Genomic DNA, 20199 nt, shown 5'->3' with positions numbered 1-20199 from the left:
ACAAAAAGGCAGAAGTAGATAACCCACAATGTTATTTTTCCCCATTTGTTATCATTCAATCCAGTAGTCTACTCATTAAATTAAGAAAACAAAAATTGTACAGAGACCACTCAGACAAGAAGGAAAGAGATTTAAAACCTTAAATTGAGAGCACTGGGTCACATATAGGCAATTTAGAGGCTGCATGGACACTTGGCTCTATATCTTTTTAGTCTTCTCCCCAGCAGATTACCACTGGAAACAGCTGCACAGCACAGAGACTGGTGTCTGTTGTAAATTTTTTAAGTACTGCGATCATTGTGTGGAACTCTCTCTCATTCATCTTAATTCACCATAAATAATTAAACCAGATATACAGAGTATTTAAAAAGATAGCAATTAAAAACGAATTTATCAATTTTCTAGAAAGCATGTAATAAAAATTAATACAGGTGACAAAAATGATGCTTTACATTACAGAGATGTTGGTTGCAAAATTCTCTCATATTAAATACTGTTAAGCTAAAAAATGTCTTACAATTCAGCTGGAGAAATTTGGTTTCAGAATCTTGTTTATAAATGGAGGGTTGTAATTTAATAAAAATTCTAAGAACATTACAGTATCAACTCCATCCTCTTTCTCAAATAGTCCCTTGATGGATATTTCTATCTAATAAATTTACAGCAGTATACCTGAAATTATTAAACTGCTCTTGCATAATCCAGCACTTTTAATGAGACTTCAGATGAAAAAACCTAGACATTATTATGATATTTCACAAAACTGATTTAAAGCTGTTGCAAGTTTCCAAAGTAGTTTTTCTAGTCAGAGGCTTACCATTCCTGGGCTGCAAAAATCCTGATGATCATTAGATGGCAATAAGGAGCTAAGATTTTTCTGTACCTCCTTAGACATCAAGTGGAAACATGGAGTTTAGCAGCCAGTATATAGCAGTCTGACATTCAGCATGGATGAAAGTCTTTCTGATTAAATAATTGTGTAAGACTCTAGATTGTGGCTTTTTGTATTTCACTAAGAACTAAGAACTAAGACGCGGTGGCGCTGCGGGTTAAACCGCTGAGCTGCCGATCGGAAGGTCGGCGGTTCGAAACCGCGCGGCGGGGTGAGCTCCCGTTGCTAGTCCCAGCTCCTGCTCACCTAGCAGTTCGAAAACATGCAAATGTGAGTAGATCAATAGGTACCGCTTCGGCGGGAAGGTAACGGCGTTCCGTGAGTCATGCTGGCCACATGACCCAGAAGTGTCCCTAGGGACAACGCCGGCTCTTCGGCTTTGAAACGGAGATGAGCACCGCCCCCTAGAGTCGGACACGACTGGACTTTACGTCAAGGGAAACCTTTACCTTTACTAAGAACTTTTCATATGATTTAAATACAATATATAAAATCCATGCATAAGTCAGCGTAGAACTAGAATTGAGAATGTATCATTAGCTAAAGCTAATTTTTTTTAAGTGACCCTGGACATCTAACACTTAGAACCGTTTCTGAAGCATAAAAGGGTATGCACTATATGCTGATATACTACCAATATTACATAACATAAAAATATTTATTTAATAATGACTTAAAATGTACTCAGACAAAAATATTAAGTTTCATGTTTATCCGACTGTAAATTTGATTCTTTTTAAATGTAATGAATTCATTTGAGAGGAAGGTATAGAACAAATGAACAATGCAATTATTACTTATCACCTCCAATAATATAAAAACTAGAAGATACCACAAAGAATTCTAAGAAACAAGTTAAGGATAAATGAAACTTACTTTGTACAAATCTGTGTAACGTACTGGAAGATAAATTGCTGGCTTTTAATCACTAGAAGATCATGCAGTGCTGATTCGCACTGTAAACTTCTAACCAGCAGGAAACTTTGAAGAAACATGAAAATCAATATATGTTTGCCCAAGTACTTTGGTAAAGCATAATGAGCACAATACTGACAGATACTTGCTTCACTGGAAACTTTTCAGTTATTGCTTGCCATTGACAAATTATTCACCATGAATCAAGCCTGACTTAATAGCACTTAACTGGCAGTTCTACCAGTTTTGAACTCAAAGGAAAATTGTTTGGAAAAATTATTTGTCTAGTAAAACAAAGGGTCTCTTTGAATCAGTAGTTAATTGACTCTAGAAATAATATTCTGTGTTATTCAGGAACAATACTGTGACATCAGTCTATTCCAGAATCTTTGGATCTAACTTTTGAAAGAGAAGATTCAAAATTATATATAGATGGACTAAACATAGCTGCAGAATTGGACAAGGCTCTAAAAATACTTTAACATTCTTCACACTACAAAAAAAGGTGGCACTGCTGTTCATTCTGTGACTAAAGAATCAGTACAGAGAAAACTGGAAGTAATCCAGATGATTAAAACTACTCAATGATATCACACAAAGCAAAGGAAGGTAATTAACAGAGATTAGTGTAATCAGTTTTACTGTGTGTGATTTTCCTTTACAATGAATATATATTCTGCTATCACCTTAGAGGAAATATTATCAACATTAAGATTGGACTCTCCTTGCTGGGCAAACAATTATTTCAGTACCTAATATGACTTCAAGAGTGACCTGTGACTTGAAAGAAAGGACATAAATATTCATTCTGATGCATTAGCATATTTTTGTACAGTTATATGCAAGTCTTTCTAAAATAAGAGTTACTAATGAGTTGTAAGATGAGGACAATGGAGCAAATTAAACTATAATATTTACCAAATACAACACTGATGCAACAGTTTCAAAGACAATTATATTATTTTCTGACCTGAAAAATTTTTCTTCTCCAGATTTGGAGATTACAGAAGGAAGAAGATACTGTTATAACATTTAAACTAGTAAATTAAAATACATTTTAACTGTTAACAATGGATTTATTTTATAAATGAAACACTTGTAAAACAGTTGATTTATTAACTATTAATCTCAATATCATTTAAGATATTTCTGAACTGTAAAATACATAGTTCCTGTTACTGAAAAAAAATGGAGACAGGAAAGAAATGTTACAATGGCATAGTATTTTTATAATATTCCTTATGGAATCCAAGAGAATACTGGTTTTAGTAGTATTCTCTATAACTTTAATGAACTACAGCTTTAAGTGTAAACATTTAAAATTGAAAATATTTTTTTTAATGCAAACAAGAAAAATCATTTTCAGCAACTGTTCATAGAAATAGAAAGACACGTCCTCATAAAAAGAGATTATTAACAAATGACCTTTTTTAGAACAAAAAATCCATTTGTTTGATACACAGTATGAGATTCATTTCACAAGAAACAAATTTAAACTTTAAGCTCGAATGATGCATTTGCCATAGCTGAAAGCAGGTGATTTCGAAATTATCTTCATGGATTACACATTTTCACTGCTGAATTGGTTTAAAATGGGTAAACTATTCTTACCATCTCATTCATCAAGCTTCAGTTCATGGATTTCTCCTTCATTTTGTACATAAGATCAGCTATTAATTTTCGTCACAATAAACACAAACCTTCAAAAGAAAAAGTGAACCATAACTTTTAGTCAACTGGAATCCTACACTTTAATATTCTTTTCTCAGAAATATTTGATTGTGCCCATAAGAGAGTGTATGTTAAGACAGTTGGCTGGAATAATCTGGATTGAATATATTGAGATTGAATTCTATTGTTAAACCACCTCCTCACTGAACTACTGCAACACGCCCTACATGTGGCTGCCCTTGAAGGGTATTCGGAAACTTCAGCTGGTCCAGAATGCGGTAGCACATGTAGCATTAGGTGCTCCATGGTATGCCCACATAATACCACTGCGATGGGAGCTGTGGTGACTCCCAATAGGCTTCCAGGTACAATTCAAAGTCCTGGTCATCACCTTTAAAGCCCTGCATGGCATGGGGCCAGGTTACTTGCAGGACTGCCTCTCCCTAAGGGTTTATGACTGTCCCACAAGATCTGACATAATGGACATACGCCAGGTCTCCTCGGCGAGGCTATGTCAGCTACTGGATCCTAGGAAGCAGGCCTTCTCTGTTATGGCACCTGCCCCATGGAAAAGCCTCCCCCAGATATATAGACAATCCCAACCTCACAATACTTTTGGAAGGCTGTGAAGAGCTGGCTCTTCCCTCAGGCACTGCAGCCAGGTTGTTAGTTTGGGAACTCTGGCATAGATGTACACCACAGGTGTTTTGCATTTTTAATGAGAGGGCCTCAACCTGGGTTTTTGTTGTTCATTTTACTATTGCTGATGTCTTATATGGTATGTTCCCTGCTCAGGATTTCATTGGATAGGTGGGTGGATTTACAGAGAATAAAAAAAAAAAGATTGTGGTATAAAAATAATGTGGTTCTAACTCTGGTGTGACCTATATAGTTTATTACACTAGCCACAAATAAAATAATTTTTTATACTTAAAGTAAAAGAAATCCTTAAAACATACCGAATTTGCAAGAGCCTGAGGGAGATCACCTTTCTGAATCCATGGATGAACTTCAAATAACTCCCTTTTTTGTTCCTCAGTAAATACCGGCTGAAACCTCTGCATTTGTTTCAGTTTCAGTTCGTCATCTTTCAAAACAGTTTCCAAATTTCTAAAATAAGCATATACAAACAGTTCCATTTCAGCCTTCCAATAGCCAAAATGTATAAACGTTACTTGATTGATAACTGGCAAATAGAGGGAGAAAATGTAGAAGCAGTGAAAGACTTTGTATTTCTAGGTGCGAAGATTACTGCAGATGCTGACTGCAGTCAGGAAATCAGAAGACGTTTAATCCTTGGAAGAAGAGCAATGACAAATCTCGATAAAATAGTTAAGAGCAGAGACATCACACTGACAACAAAGGTCCACATAGTTAAAGCAATGGTATTCCCAGTAGTAACATATGGCTGCGAGAGCTGGATCATAAGGAAGGCTGAGAGAAGGAAGGGAGATGCTTTGGAACTGTGGTGTTGGAGGAAAATTCTGAGAGTGCCTTGGACTGCAAGAAGATCAAACCAGTCCATCCTCCAGGAAATAAAGCCGGACTGCTCACTTGAGGGAATGATATTAAAGGCAAAACTGAAATACTTTGGCCACATAATGAGAAGACAGGACACCCTGTAGAAGATGCTGATGCTAGGGAGAGTGGAGGGCAAAAGGAAGAGGGGCCGACCAAGGGCAAGGTGGATGGATGATATTCTAGAGGTGATGGACTCGTCCCTGGGGGAGCTGGGGGTGTTGATGACCGACAGGAAGCTCTGGTGTGGGCTGGTCCATGAAGTCACAAAGAGTCGGAAGCGACTGAACGAATAAACAAAAATAAACATTACAAATAATTGCAGGCAAAATGTTACAGAAACATTTTAATTTTGGACCAATCATTTTATTGTTTGATGAATACATTCACAAAATTGAGTTCTTACAATTAGCTGTTACCAGTATTTATGTAAATTTTTATTATGGATATCTGAGCAAGAATGCAATTTTATATTCTGCTGATGTAGTAATGGCAAAATGGAAACTGCACAAAGCAGTGTTTAATCAATTGTTAAGAAATGCTCTATTTTCTTGATCTCTGAATAACTCGTGTTGCATGTAGGTATGATGTTCCTATCAAACTTTCCAATATACATGGTTAAACTGAAGGAGACATGATGGGACTTTAATACACCTTATTGCCAGTGCAAAAAGATTTATATTCTTTGGATAGTGATAGGCTAAAACAACTGCTTCTGTTTAGATGGCAGAAAAAAAGAGAAACGCAGTCGAAGGCATGCTGTTTGTTGGCTTATACAGCAGAGCAGAAGATGAATACTTAAGGCTCTCTTGTGTCTAACTCTAGGTTCCACATGCAATTCTAGTGGCAGAGAATACTCTAAATTGCAGAACAGTAGACTACAAGTTCCAGAGCCATCTTCTTGGTTCTCCACGGACACTGCCAATATGGCTGTGGATCAATCAAACACTTATACAATAATGGTTCGAGTATCAGGCAGAATTGCATGTCCTTTATTTCAAAGGAAATGTAGAAAATGTCACATCCCTGCTGCTTGAGCATTCAACATCACTAGTGCAAGAGGAAGTCAGAACAAGAGATATTGTTCATCTAAAATTCATGGCTTTAGTAAAAATGAACCAGAGGCAATATGATTTATTTCTCTTACTATGGCACCTATTCTAAATACCAATGAACAGAAAGTTGGAGGAAGTGTCATGTTCGCCGTTTCAATGTCTTTGATACATCGTAACGTTTCGCATGTCATTAGCTGGATGCGTGTTTCATCTTTCTCTTTATCTTTTGGCTTTACTCTGGAATGTATTTGCATTATCTACTGCGTTCAAGGTTACTTTCCCAGGCTAGCAGCTCTGACGACTGCTAGCACCTGTGACGGGCGGGGCTGTTGTGAGGGAGGCGGGATACGTTTGCACCAAGGGTTTAAGTTTGTATTTGGCGCGCTTTTGCTCATTCTCAGCTTTCTCTGTATTTGCCTTTAGTTCCTTAATAAATCAGATTTCATATAGCAGCCTCTTGTGAGTCTGAGTATTTGGGCTGGGGGCAATCATTACAGGAAGTCTTTTTTAAATCTGCTGATGTCATAAAATTGGATGGGATACCTAATACTGTAGAAAGCAGAAGCAAAATATCAACAGGTAAAAGAATGAAATTTGATGCAGAGAAATGCAAAGTTCTTTGCCTGGGAAAAAAGGAATCAAACAAGGGGGATACCTGGCTTGATAACATGCATGAAAAAGAAAATCTTAGAATTGTGGTTGATCATAAGCTGAATGTGGTAGCAGCATGATGTGGATGCCAAAAAAGGGTAAATGTAATTTTAACCAAGTTGATTAAATGTTGCCATTATAGGTTTTTACTCTATATTGTGTTTTTTATGTGAAGTTAGCCACCTAGAGTTGGTATGCTGTAAATTACAGACAGACAGTTGTAGAGTTTTCAGTCATGGCAAATGCGACTTCCACTCTATTATGTATTAGTCAGATTCTCATGGTATCTCATGTACCTTTTCTAGTTTTAGGAATAGTCTCAAAGAAGAGTATTCTAAGGAGCCATTGGAGGAACTGGGTATGTTTAGCATTAAGGAAAATGAAGGGAAATACAGTATTTTAAAGTTCTTAAAGAGATATTACAAAGAAGATCAAGTCATGTTCTTCATCATCCTAGACTGCAGGACACAGTATAACGATCTTAACTCACAGGAATGCAGATTCTGACTGAATGTTAGGAAAGAATTCCTAACAAGCAAAACAGTTTGACAGTGGAATTAATTACTGAAGGAGATGGTGTGCTCTCCTTCATGAATGTGTTCCAAGGGAAGCTAAACAGCCATCTATCAAGAATGCTTCATTTGGACTCAGTGGTCTAAAATGGCTTTATAATTCCATGACTCAGTGAAAAATGGTGCAGGCCCTGAGCCCGTAAAAGTAAAACTTGGTTTAAGGGAATTAAACCAGTGGTGGCTATGGGGGTAGAGTAGGGACAAGGGGATCAGTCTGACAAAAGCAGCAAGAGCCTGCAGATGCCACTGAATTAAACCTACATTTTCAGAGGAACAGTAGACAATGGCTGTTTGAAATTAGAAGTCTTATTGCTAAGTTTATATTTTATGCAACTTTAAACAAAACAAAACCTAAATTACCGTGATGGTATCTGGTAAGTCATCATAATACTATCATCTGCATTTGTCATCAACAGCCAAACAGGATCCTGGAGGACACATTTGATGAACTGTACATCTTCTTCCATTTGTAAACATGTTGTTTTCTGACTGTTTTCTGAGGAGTTAACACTTCCAAAATACCTGCTGGTATGACTTGTCTCACTACATCCTACAGAAGAGAAAAACAACTCTTTTACTCATTGAGACCTGATTTTTCCACTTAAATGCCTCCAGAATAGATCAGCTGCACATGCAACATTACCTGCTCCACTGCCTGATATGCCACATCCATTTGATCCAGATCCTAAAGACTCAGCAGCTGCTAAAGCACTACTTCCTGATGAAGCAGATCCAGTGCCTGAATTTGTGTCTTCTTGAAATAAAATATCAAGTAAATCAACAGATAAAGAGAAGGCATCACTATTTTGATCTTCCATTGGTGTATCAACCTTAACAAACAAAACCAAAACAGTATCACTTTAAATATTTAAGGAAGAACACCTCTTTATCAACAAGTGGATTGGGGAGTAAGTTTATTATATAAGGTTCACATAGCAATTGTATTAGTGGAAGAGAAATACTGTGCCATTAAAAAAAATCAGCTATTTTAGCTATAACTATGCTATGGGCAGAAAGTAATATTGAACTTAGGAATTTAATTTAATTCATAATAATATATGTTCCATACTTTATAAAGGAGTCATGGGCTGTCTCTTGCTGGAGGTCTTTAAGAGAGACCACGCAATAACCTGTGCTATTGCTTTAGATCAGCCTTTTTCAACTTTTTGACCCTGGAGGAACCCTTGAAATATTTTTTAGGCCTCAGGGAGCCCCTGCACATTCAGGCTCAAATATAGGCCACATGTTACAAAATTATTATATTTGTTTCATGTGTAGGCCTGTATATATGCATTAACAGTGTTCTTAAACTAAAAATACAGAATGAAATTTACCTCTTTAATGTGAAGTTGCCTGAATTTGAAATAATTTTTTAAATAAATCGTGATCTCCCAGGGAACCCTGTGTCATGTTCATCGTTCCAATGGTCTGGGTCCATCGTAACATTTCACATGTCAATTTTCCTGATCCGTGTCTGTCATTTGTGGGGAGGGGAATTTCAGCCCTGCCGGGCTGTAATCTCCTTACTGTTACTGAGGAATGTATGTTTGGGTTATTGCATGTGTTCAAGGTTACTTTCCCAGGCCGATGTGTAACGGTTACCAACACCTGGGAGGGGGTGGTTGCTATGCTGGGGCGAGGGGCGGGATCGGGAGTGAAGCGAGGGTTTTTAGCTTGTATTTGGCGCGCTTTTGGTCATTCTCAGCTTTCTTTGTATTTGCACACTATTCTTTCAATAAATCAGTTTTCACTAAGAACCTGCTTGTGAGGCTGAGTATGTCAGAATAGGCAATCATTACATAAAGCTGAGAATTCTTAAAACTCTTACCACTAACATCCTACCAGTGTTACTGTGAGGAAACAAAGTTAGTGATGGCTGAACCTACTTCCCGCTCGGGAGAGAGTGAGGATTCAAGTGTGGGGGAAACAGATTCCATGGGACAAAGAAGGAAAAGGACCCTCACTTTGGAATCGGAGGAACTGTCGGAGACCTCGGATGCCAGCTCAGCCACGGCGAAAGCAGTAAAGTCCAAGGTGGTCAGGAAGGCAGAGGGAACCCTGTCCGGAACACCCCTGGCACCTGTGAAGCCAAGGTATCCACTGTCCCCAAGTGTGGCCATAATGGAGAAGAGTGGGTCGGACGTCTCCGAGGCCACTGAGAAGTCACAGAGGTTGTAAGCCAGGGTAAAGTCTTTAGAAGACATGATGGCGAGGATGTCATTTGCAAGGGGCAGCCAGGGCAGAGGAAGAAGGGAACATCATTACAGATGGTCGTCCCCATCTGTTTCTCCCTCCCCCCCCGAGTGTTAGGAGGAAAGACCGGAGGAGGTACTGGGGGGGATCGCCGCCGCGCAGTCCCTGGCAGGCGTCTCCATCGCCCCCGCGGCGGGCTGAGGACGGAGGGAGGGGACGAAGCAGAGACCGGAGAAGTCCCAAAGTAGGGGTTGCGAATCCCCCCCCCTCGAGAGGAAAGGTCTCCAGAGCCCAGGAGGAGAGCCGGGCGGAAGGAGAGGAAGAGCAGCCCACAAAGGGCCAGGTATAGGGATTTCACTGTCAAGTTTGATGGGGATTCCATGAAGCTGTCATTCTTCCTGACTAATGCAAAAAGCTATATGGAGGAGTTTGGGAGGCTGTTTCCTTCGGAAAGGGCAAAGATAAACGTGGTAGCTACTCAACTGGAGGGGAGGGCAGCTGATTGGTTTGTCCAATTAACCGAGATGGACGCCATGGAGTTGGATGATTTCAGAGACTTTCTGTGGGCGCTAAAAATGCATTTTGCTGACCCGTTAGCAAAGGAGAAAGCCAAGGTGGCTCTGAGGGAACTGATCCAAGGATCAAGGTCCGTGGCCGATTATGCCCTAGAATTCCAAGCCCTAGCGGCAAAGGTTGACGATTGGTTGCCAACTACCCTAATAGAGATGTTCAAAGACGGACTGCAACCCGAGTTGTGATGGGCGTTAGGAAGAACAGATCCGATCACCCTATATGACTGGATTCAACTAGCGGGGAATGTCGAGCAAGTCCAGGCTAAGTTCGCACAAACCAGGAAGGGCCCCAAGTAAATGGCCATGACGAGGACGGGCAAGCCACTGGGCACCACTGGCAGAGCGGGACGTACGGCCTGGCAGGAGGAGAGGGAGAGCCGTTTTGCGAAAGGCCAATGCCTCCGATGTGGGAAGGAGGGGCACCGAGCAGCGGCGTGCCCGCAGAGGAAGACCGAGGAGCGTCAGGCAAAGCCGTCAGGGAAATCCCCCTCCGTGCCCAGGAAGATGAAGGCAGTGATGGCTGAAACCGAGGCTGAGAACGCCCCTTTCTATGGGGATGAAGGGGAGCCCGAGCTGTCTCAGCCGGTGGAAAACGCCAGCCACCTGCTCTAAGAGGCGCCGCTGGGCAGGTGGTAGAGGACGGGCGCGACCACGCTTCGGCGAGTGGAAACTTCCCTACCCTGACAGTGAAGGTGAAATTGGGGTCCCGTACACAAACTGTTGAAGTATGGGCAATGGTCGATTCGGGGTGCTCGCGGTGTCTAATGCACCCTGACGTGGTGGCTGCGTTAGAGCTACCCATGCTCCCATTGAAACGGCCCATGATCTTCACCCAATTGGATGGATCTACAGCGGGGGGGAAACCAGTGACTCACTCCACAGGGATGGTGGCATTGCAAATGGGCAGCCACTAGGAGAAACTGCCTTTTGTGGTGGCACCTGTGGGGGGTCCGTTTGTCATTTTGGGGATGCCTTGGTTCGTCCAACAGAACCCACAGATAAATTGGGTGCACAGGACTGTGACTTTTGCGGATGGGTTCTACAAAGCCCCTGAGGGGGATGACGTGGACAACAGCGCTGTGGGGAGGGCGGCAGCAGCAACTCCGCATTTCCTCACCGGTCCGCTAGACGGGCTGCCGGAACAATATCAAGACTTTGCAGATGTGTTTGGCGAAAAGGAGGTGGATCAGCTGCTGCCGCATCGCAAAACTGACTGTGCCATAGAGTTTATCCCTAATGCACAATTGCCTAAGCCAAAAATTTATGCTACGACCCAGAAGGAACTGGCAACGCTATGAGAATTTGTCGACAAAAATCTGGATAGGGGTTTTATTGAACCCGCTAATTCCCCAGTAGGTGCTCCTGCTCTCTTCAGACCAAGGAAAGATGGAACTTTGCGTCTATGTACAGATTTCCGGGGATTAAATGCAGTCTCAATATTAAATAAATATCCCATACCGTTAATCAAAGACATGTTAACACATCTGGTGAAGGGGAAAATATTCTCCAAGTTAGATCTGCGGGAGGCATATTTCCGCATTCGCATACGGGAGGGGGATGAATGTAAAACTGCTTTCAATTGCCCTCTGGGCTCTTTCCAGTATAAAGTGTTACCTTTTGGGTTGGCGGGAGCGCCTGGGGTCTTTATGCAATTGATTAATGAGGTCTTGCATGACCATTTATTCAAAGGGGTCTTGGTGTATTTGGATGATGTGTTGATTTATACTGAAACAATGGAGGAACATGAAAAATTGGTGAGGCAAGTGCTCAGCAAACGAGAAAGGCTGAACTGTATGCTAAACTGTCTAAATGTGCATTTCATAAATCTCAAATTGACTATCTGGGCTACAGAATTTCAGACAAGGGTATTGAGATGGATCCAGCTAAGATTCAAGCCATCCTGGAATGGGAGCGGCCACGCACGGGTAGGCAGCTCGAGTTTCCTGGGGTTCACTAACTATTATCGGCAATTTATCCAGGGGTTCGCTGAGATAGCGTTGCCCCTCACTGAGTTACTCAAAACAAAAGGGTTGGGGGATACCCAAAGGGTAAAGAACCCTGGGGCGTTGCTTAAATGGACGCCTGCATGCCAAGTGGCTTTTGACAGACTTAAACAGCTATTCACTGCTGAACCCATTCTGCAACATCCCGATCCATCCAAACCTTTTGTGGTTCAAGTGGATGCCTCTGACTTTTCCATTGGAGCACTCCTGCTGCAGGCAGATGAGTCGGGGTGTCTAAAGCCCTGCGCTTACCTATCCCGTAAATTTTCTGAGATAGAAAGGCAGTGGCACGTTTGGGAAAAAGAGGCTTTTGCAGTTAAAGCTGCTTTAGACACTTGGCGGCACTTACTGGAGGGGGCTACCTACCCTTTCGAGGTTTGGACTGATCACAAGAACCTTGAAGCGCTCAGTGCGCCTCGGAAGCTCAGCCCAAAGCAAATCAGATGGGCTCAATTCTTCAGCCGTTTTGATTTCAAGTTAAAGTTTATTCCGGGAAAGAAAAACTTTCTAGCAGATGCCCTTTCCCGCTTGCCCCAGGATTCAAGCTCTGTTCCTGACCTGGTGGGTACATTGTAGACTGAACCACAATTGGGCATGGCAGCTGTGACTCGCAGCCAGACTCGTGCACAGCAGCCCAATGTTTCACTTTCACCCAGTGCAGGAAGGTTGCCAGTTCCCTCTAACTTGCAACAACAGTTTCTCTCCAAATTGAAATCTGACACTTGGTTGCAAGCGAATATGAACAATGTTACTTTTGACCGGGGTTTTGCTTGGAAGCGCGACCGTCTCTATGTCCCTGATGATTTGCGCAAAGACATTTTGCTCCGTTCCCATGATGATAAAGTGGCTGGTCACTTTGGGTTTGTGAAAACTCTCCACTTGGTTCGGTGCCAATTCTGGTGGCCCACGCTGAGGCGTGATGTCAAAAGCTACGTTGCATCCTGCCCAGTGTGTGCCGGGTCCAAAAGGAAGGTTGGTAAGCCCCAAGGGTTATTGCAACCAGTGGCCAGTTCCTCTCAACCCTGGGAGGAAATTTCTATGGATTTTATCGTGGATTTACCTCCGAGCCAGAGGAAAACTGTGATTTGGGTTGTAAAAGACTATTTCTCCAAACAAGCCCATTTCATTCCGTGCGCTTCTATTCCCTCTGCTCAACAGCTGGCCCGCCTCTTCCTTGTACACGTGTACAGGCTCCACGGGAGCCCCGCCCGTTTGGTGACTGACAGAGGCACACAATTTACTTCCCAGTTTTGGCGGGCTTTTATGAAATTGGTGGGCACTAAACAGGCATTGTCCACTGCGTCGCATCCTGAGACTGACGGATCTACAGAGGCACTTAATTCCACACTGGAGCAGTATTTGCGTGCTTTTGTTAATTATCAGCAGGACAATTGGGTCATCTCCTTCCCTTTGCTGAGGTCGCTTACAACAACGCAGTGCATCAAAGCACCGGGCAAGTCCCTTTCCGTACCATCTTGAGAAACCCTGCTCTAGATTTTCTACACTGAGCAAAGGCTTGGGCTAAATGACTTATAAAGTCCCTGAAAATCTATAATTGTCTGCAATATACTATAGGTTAGACAAACAAAATTGAATAGTGAGCTTTATTCTGTAAACATACTGAAAACAATTCACATTTTCTAGTATAAAGTTTCCCAATAAATCAAATTTAATGCACAAGTTGGGTGGTTCTCACACTGCAGTTTGTGCTTAGATATAAGCATGAGAGCATAAAGTAATATAAAGCATATTTAACAGTTATTAATCCTTACAGAAAATAGTTTGTAACTGAAACAGTAAATAATATGCACTATTAGGCAAACAAAATCAAATGATAAAAAATTACAATTTTTAAAGAATTTTTCACATGCACAATTATAGTTAATGCTTACCACACAGGATGCTTTTCTTTTACCATCATCTCTGCTCAATTGTGTATTAGTAATCTCTCCATCAGTTAAAGTTCCATAGTTTCCCACTATAGCAGCATTTCCATTTTCCAACATTTTTGGCATTTCTTCTAATTGCAGAAGATTCAGCTGTAAAGGAGAACTGCACCGTGATTGGAACAATGGTGATGAGGACTGATCTTGTAGATCCAGGGACTGTGGAGTAGAGGAACAGGATAGCTCATTTTGGCATTCTGTCACAGGGTTTTTTTCACTATCTGCTAGTGAATTATAACAAAATGGTTGTGCTGAAAAAGCTATCTCAGGAGGGAACACGTTTGAGGCAGCAAATGAAGGTGGTGGTGTAAGCAAGGCTTCTGAAGAGAAAGAAGGCTGAACAGAAAAGCCAGGTGGATCCGGGCAAGATGCCTGAGGAATACTATTGTTTGTCTGAGGACCCATATAGCTGGGGAGAACAAGTGCTACTACTGGAGTCACTAGGGGTTCAACAAACTCAGATAATGGCAGATTACAATGTTTTCCTGAGTCTTGTGTTTCATTCAAATAAGAAAGAGAAGCTTCAGGACCCGCTGGTGTAATTCCAATAGATGGAAAAACTTGAAGTGGATATGTGGGCATAACCGCGGGAAAAGGCATGGTTGGATAACTTGCTTGTGAAGTATCTGATGGAGACCAGGCTGCGCTATTTGGGCCAAGCAGAAGAAATTTGTGCAAGGATTTGGTACCAGATGTTATACTATCTGAAGAATCATGTGGCTTGTGTCGTTTTGGTTTAGATTTCTTGATCTTCCCAATTTTCTTCCAAGAAAGCGCTATTCTAGAACCATGTTGTAGTCCACACATATCTAGAAAGAGTGAGAAGTTATTTAATAGTGTCTCAACACCTGTTTTGACTTTATTCTTCCTAAAAAGTACATCTTTGACCTGAGGACTCTCAGCTAGCTGCTACATATTTGCAGAAGTGAAGAATTCAATAATTAAAAAAACAAAACAAAACTGTTGCCAGGTCCTGAAATATTCTAAGCTTGAACAAATTCTGGCTCTAATTAAGTGCCCTTGTTCCAACACACTTCTAATTATTTCATTTCCAGAAGCTATTCCAAATCTGCAATCTCCATAAATACAATAAAAAGTAGGAAGAAATCATACTCTTTGTTTTTCACACACAGTGACAAATCACATTTCTTGTAGGTTTGGAGGAAGCAGAAAGCTACATATCTCTGAAAATGCTAACTTAATCCCTAACACAGTGTTTTTCAAACTTGGCAACTTTAAGATGTGTGGACTTCAACTCCCAGAATTCTCCAGCCAGCATGCTGGCTAATAGAACTGAGATACAATCCTGAACTTCAGAAGAAGCATATAATGCACCACAAGACTTATACTGAACTATAAAGTCTTAAACAAATTAATGGTAAGTGTTAAACTATTAAAAAAAAACATACCATGTTCCCCTGGGCATCCTTTGGGTCTTTTTTGAAAGTAGCAATTGCAAGCACACTTAAAAATATGGAATCTTTTGATTTCTTTACACTTATTCAGAAAACTCTGCTCCTCTTTTTGAGTATGTACAGCAAGAATTTCCTTTGTAAGACTCAATTTCTTAAATATCGCTTTTTCCTTGTTCTTTTGTGAACTGTTAGATTGTACAACAATGGTTTGATTCTCTGTGGATTTTACCCCAGGCAGATTGTCTTCTATAATTTCTAAAAAAAAAAAAATGTTAAAGACAGACATATAGGAAAAAAGAAAAGAAAAAAATATTATCTAATTTTAGATGTAAACATTTTATCTCCCACCAGGATATGAGTCTACAGTAGTTTGATATGTCTGTCCAAGTTTCTTCCATTTATAAAGGAAGGAGAACACATAATTATTATGATTAAATTTCTAAAGTAGTTTCCTACATTTATTTTAGAAACTATAGAATGTCATATTCTGTCCCATAATAAAAGTAGTACTGTACCTAATTCAGGTTGTGTTTTTTTATCTCCAACATGAACTATGGTGCTTCTGTAGCTGCATTGACTGGTAAAAGATATTACACTTTCTGGTTTTCCAGGCAAAGTCAAAGAAGTTAAACGAGCACCAACAACAGCTGAAGCATTGGATATGTCAGATGTCTCCAACACAGCAGGGCCTATGTGAGTTTTTGATTGTCCCCTTTCTTTTCAGTAACAACATAAACACACCATATACACAAAGAAAAAAAAATAGAAAGAATAAATGCAAATTTCTCAAACAAATAAAAGTTGTCAGGTGAAATAAACTGTCCACATCTACTAGACTGAGAAGTAGCACACTTCTGAGAATTCAAAAATATGATAGGCAATTCAGAAAAGTTTTTACATAGTTTAGTCTTTCAGCTTCCTAGAAATTTTTAAAACTAACTGTCCTTCACTTTTTCCTTTCATGAGCTCGTAAATATGCTTCCATTGATAAAAGTTCCCATCACTGTCATCAAGAACAAAGCACTGAAGTGCCATTCCTTTTGGCTTGTAGAGATTTAGGCTGGAGGAGAGGAGTAAAGTATTAGTATCATTGTTATTCAATTTATAAGCATCACAGGCTTTAATTTCCAAGTGCTGTACGTATAATGGCAGCAAATATTCCCTGTAATTTTTTTTAAAGAAACATTTCTGAATGAGCACAAGAACTGGAATTATTTTGCTCTAAATTTCAACATTTAGATTATTTAAATGTCCTTGAACTGTAATCTAATTTGTTCATAAGCATGCTGTACTAAATGTTGACTAAAAATGACATAGTACTGCAGTCTTAAACCTATTCCTAAGACTGGAGTTAAATCAAAATGGTCAGGTTTTGGTTGTTGAAAACTACTGCACTCTTCCTTCTCCACCACTCCCTCCTCTCCTTGAGACACCTAATAATACAGAACACATACAATTACCAGCAACAGGGATGTATCCCTGCTTCACTGGTTGCTGCTTATTCTTGCTGGGAAACTCACAGTGTTACATTAATTGTGGGTAGAGAAGAAAAGATGGACTGTTTCTTAAGGTGGCTGCTTTACATGTGTTTTAAGGCTCAGCTTAAGAAAGACCATGTTATAAGACTGAATGTTGCCCAAATGGAAGCTGCAATCCTAAACACACTTGGCTAAGGAGTAAGCTTAGTTGAAGATAAAAGTGTGCAAGACTTCTCTGTGAAATCCATAAACAATGTCTCCAATACCTGTTGACATTTGAGTTGTATCAGCATTCATTTTCTCTCTGCATCTATCAGTATCCAGTGCTACATCAGTGTTTGGTGTAGGGTGGGTCATTTTTTGCACAGTATCAGCTGCACAGCAACTTTCCAAATATCTACAAGAAAAAGCAACTTTAAAAGTTTATAAAAACGGTCACTTAAAAAAAGTACACACACACACACACACACACACACACAGAGTAGTACTTCAGTGAAATACATTGTTTACCTGATAACATTATCTAGACAGCTGATCTGTTGATATGAATATATAGATTGTTCCTCCCAAGTGAGTTCTTTTGCAACTAGACTCTGACAAGCAGTCCCAGTACCATCATTTTCAAATGACTGAGTGGTGCTTTTTGTATGATCATGGTAGTCAGTGGGTTTCTCTGAGCAACAAAAAAAGAAAAATAGTACAGAGGTTTATTCAGTTATTTTCCCATAATCAAACATTCTAGAGTCAGGAAACTGATAAAACCAATCCTAAGAACATAGGTGGCAACTCAAGATCTAAGTACTGTATGTAGGAAATATCAGCCTAGGGCAAGCTGTTCACAAAAATGACTACCATTAGCAGATTGTGTGCATTTGACCAAAAGTGTAGTTAAAATAACTGAAGATAAATAACTTTCAATCTGTTACTAATTTTTTAAAATTGACTTTGCTTTATACCTCTGTAAGATGTCTTCTGATTTTCAAGCTTTAATCTAGAATCAAAGTAGGCATGATTTCTGTCCACATTTCCATCTTTACAAGTATCTTGAGAAGAATTCTGGAACCAAGATGAAACAAACAGTCTTTAAAATATTCATGGTACATCAGCCTTTCTCAACCTTTTGACTCTTGAGGAACCCTTGAAATATTTTTCAGGCCTTGGAGAACCCCTGCACATTCCGGCTCAAATATAAGCCACAGGTTACAAAATTACCATATTTGTTTCATGTGTAGGCCTATATATATGCACTAACAGTGTTCTTAAACTAAAAATAAAGAATGAAACTTACCTCTTTAATGTGAAGTTGTCTGAATTTGAAATAATTTTTTAAATAAATCATGATCTCCTGGGAAACCCCTAGGGACCTCTCACAGAACCCTAGGGTTCCATGGAACACTGGTTGAGAAACCCTTACTTGGAATAATTGATTAGTAATTGTTTCATTGGCTTGTATTTATGAGAAAATCACCTTTTTCTCATTAGACTGAAAATTTTAATAAAATACAATGTCAAACTTACAATTTTGTGTATCTTCTGAGTATCTTCATTATTATTCCCATTGCTGTCACTGGATGAAGCCACACTCATTAGGTGCTCATGTGATCCATTGCTGCCCAAACTTCCATAACCACTAGAGCCACTATTATATACAGGCTAAAAATAGATATATAACTTAATGATGAAGGACACTGCTAGTCAGAATCCTTATAGCTTTAATATTTTGTGTATTATAGTAAGTATGAATCAAGCAACAAATAAATCAAGCAGCTGTTTCTATCATTCAGAAAATAATTTGAAGACTGCAAACAGAAACATCAGTCTAAAGGACTATATTGCCAAGTACAACCCACTGCATTTCTGCTATGTAAGCACTTACCTCTTTATAGGAACAGTAATTCTAAAAACAGACAAACTTCTAACTGGGAAAACAGATGTCATTTTACAAATCATTCACTCATACACACAGACATTTTAAACAAGCTTTAGTTTTAAGAATCACAAATAGAACCACCCAATCTAATAAAATCTAAGCTGGGTAGGATCTGGTTTATTTACTTATTTTTATTTATTTATCATATTTATATAGCTTCCCATTTCACATAAAAGTGACTCTGAACGGCATATAACACTTAGCTAAAAAACAATAAATACATAAAAAGCATTCACAATTAAAAAATAACGATAAAAAGGCACACAAAACAAGGGAATGATATTAACTACAGTAAGGGAGCCATTGCAAAATCCCACCGATCCCCTGGGACTCCCAGGCCTGAAGGCATAGCCAGGTCTTGAGGAGCTTTCGGAATGTTGAGAGGGATGGAGCTAATCTCACTTCTGGGGGGAGAAGATTCCATAAGGCGGGTGCCACAGCAGAGAAGGCCCACCTCCTGGGACTGCCAAATGTAATTCCCTGGCAGACAGGACCCACAGCATGCCTTCTCTGCCATACCTGATGGGGTGGGCAGATGTAATCTGGGAGAGGCAGTCCCTCAGATAACCTGGCCCCATGCCATGAAGGGCTTGAAAGGTCAAAACCAGCACCTTGAATTGGACCTGGAAGCAAACCGGCAACCAATGCAGTTTGCAGAGCGGACATGTAATGTGTACCACTCTAGGGGCACACATAACTGCCTGCACCTCTGCATTTTGCATCAGCTGAAGCTCCCAGATATTCTTCAAGGGCAGCCCCATGTAGAGCACATTACAGAAATCCAAATGGGAGGTGAGTAGGGCATGAGTGACAGTGAGCAGAGCTCCCCGAACTAGAAACGGGTGCAATGGATGCACAATATGAAACTGTGCAAAGGCTCTCCTAGTTACAACTGCCACCTGCTCTTTGTATGTCCAAGAGGACCCCCAGATTGCACACAGGGTCTGTCTGGGGCAGTGCCACACATCTAGCACCAAAGATGGCATAGTCCTAGAACCAGAAGGCCCCAAAACCCAGAGCATGTGTGTGTGTACAGGTAGTCCTAGGCTTACATCCATTTGTTCAATGACCATTCAAAGTCATTCCCATTAATTGTTCCCATTGTTTTTTCTCCTGAGGAGCCCCACTAGAGTACACGATCCCAGGAATCTCATACTCTGTAGCACTCCCTGCCTGCCTGTACTCCACAGCGTGTGCAACCCGCAGCACCACCACCCCCTGCCTGCCCATAGCCTCCACCTGCCCTCCTGCAGCCTCTCTCAGCACATCCGAGGCCTGGGGTTACAATGGCAACCAGGACTCCCAGGATTGCTGTCGCTAAGCAATGCGATCACGTGACACCACTCTTTACATCTGCATCACTTAACAACAGCAATCCTGGTCCCAAC

General features: G+C 40.5%; 1 protein-coding gene across 1 annotated transcript in view; it reads right to left on the bottom strand.

Annotated features, from left to right (window-relative positions):
- Window positions 1-2051: 2051 nt before the first annotated feature.
- PER2 (period circadian regulator 2) overlaps window positions 2052-20199 on the bottom strand; it is a gene marked incomplete at its 5' end in the record, with an annotated part of 38732 nt that continues 20584 nt past the window's right edge. Inside the window, 12 exon segments of the mRNA XM_063306725.1 lie at window positions 2052-3483; window positions 3485-3507; window positions 4438-4588; window positions 7635-7824; window positions 7918-8104; window positions 13935-14797; window positions 15398-15658; window positions 15919-16119; window positions 17148-17278; window positions 17392-17554; window positions 17838-17937; window positions 18400-18534. Of these exon segments, the coding sequence (XP_063162795.1) occupies window positions 3423-3483; window positions 3485-3507; window positions 4438-4588; window positions 7635-7824; window positions 7918-8104; window positions 13935-14797; window positions 15398-15658; window positions 15919-16119; window positions 17148-17278; window positions 17392-17554; window positions 17838-17937; window positions 18400-18534 (2466 nt within the window).

Source organism: Candoia aspera, chromosome 6, assembly GCF_035149785.1.
Source record: "Candoia aspera isolate rCanAsp1 chromosome 6, rCanAsp1.hap2, whole genome shotgun sequence".
NCBI classification, from domain to species: Eukaryota; Metazoa; Chordata; class Lepidosauria; order Squamata; family Boidae; genus Candoia; species Candoia aspera.
This window is presented reverse-complemented; position numbering and strand designations above follow the sequence as displayed.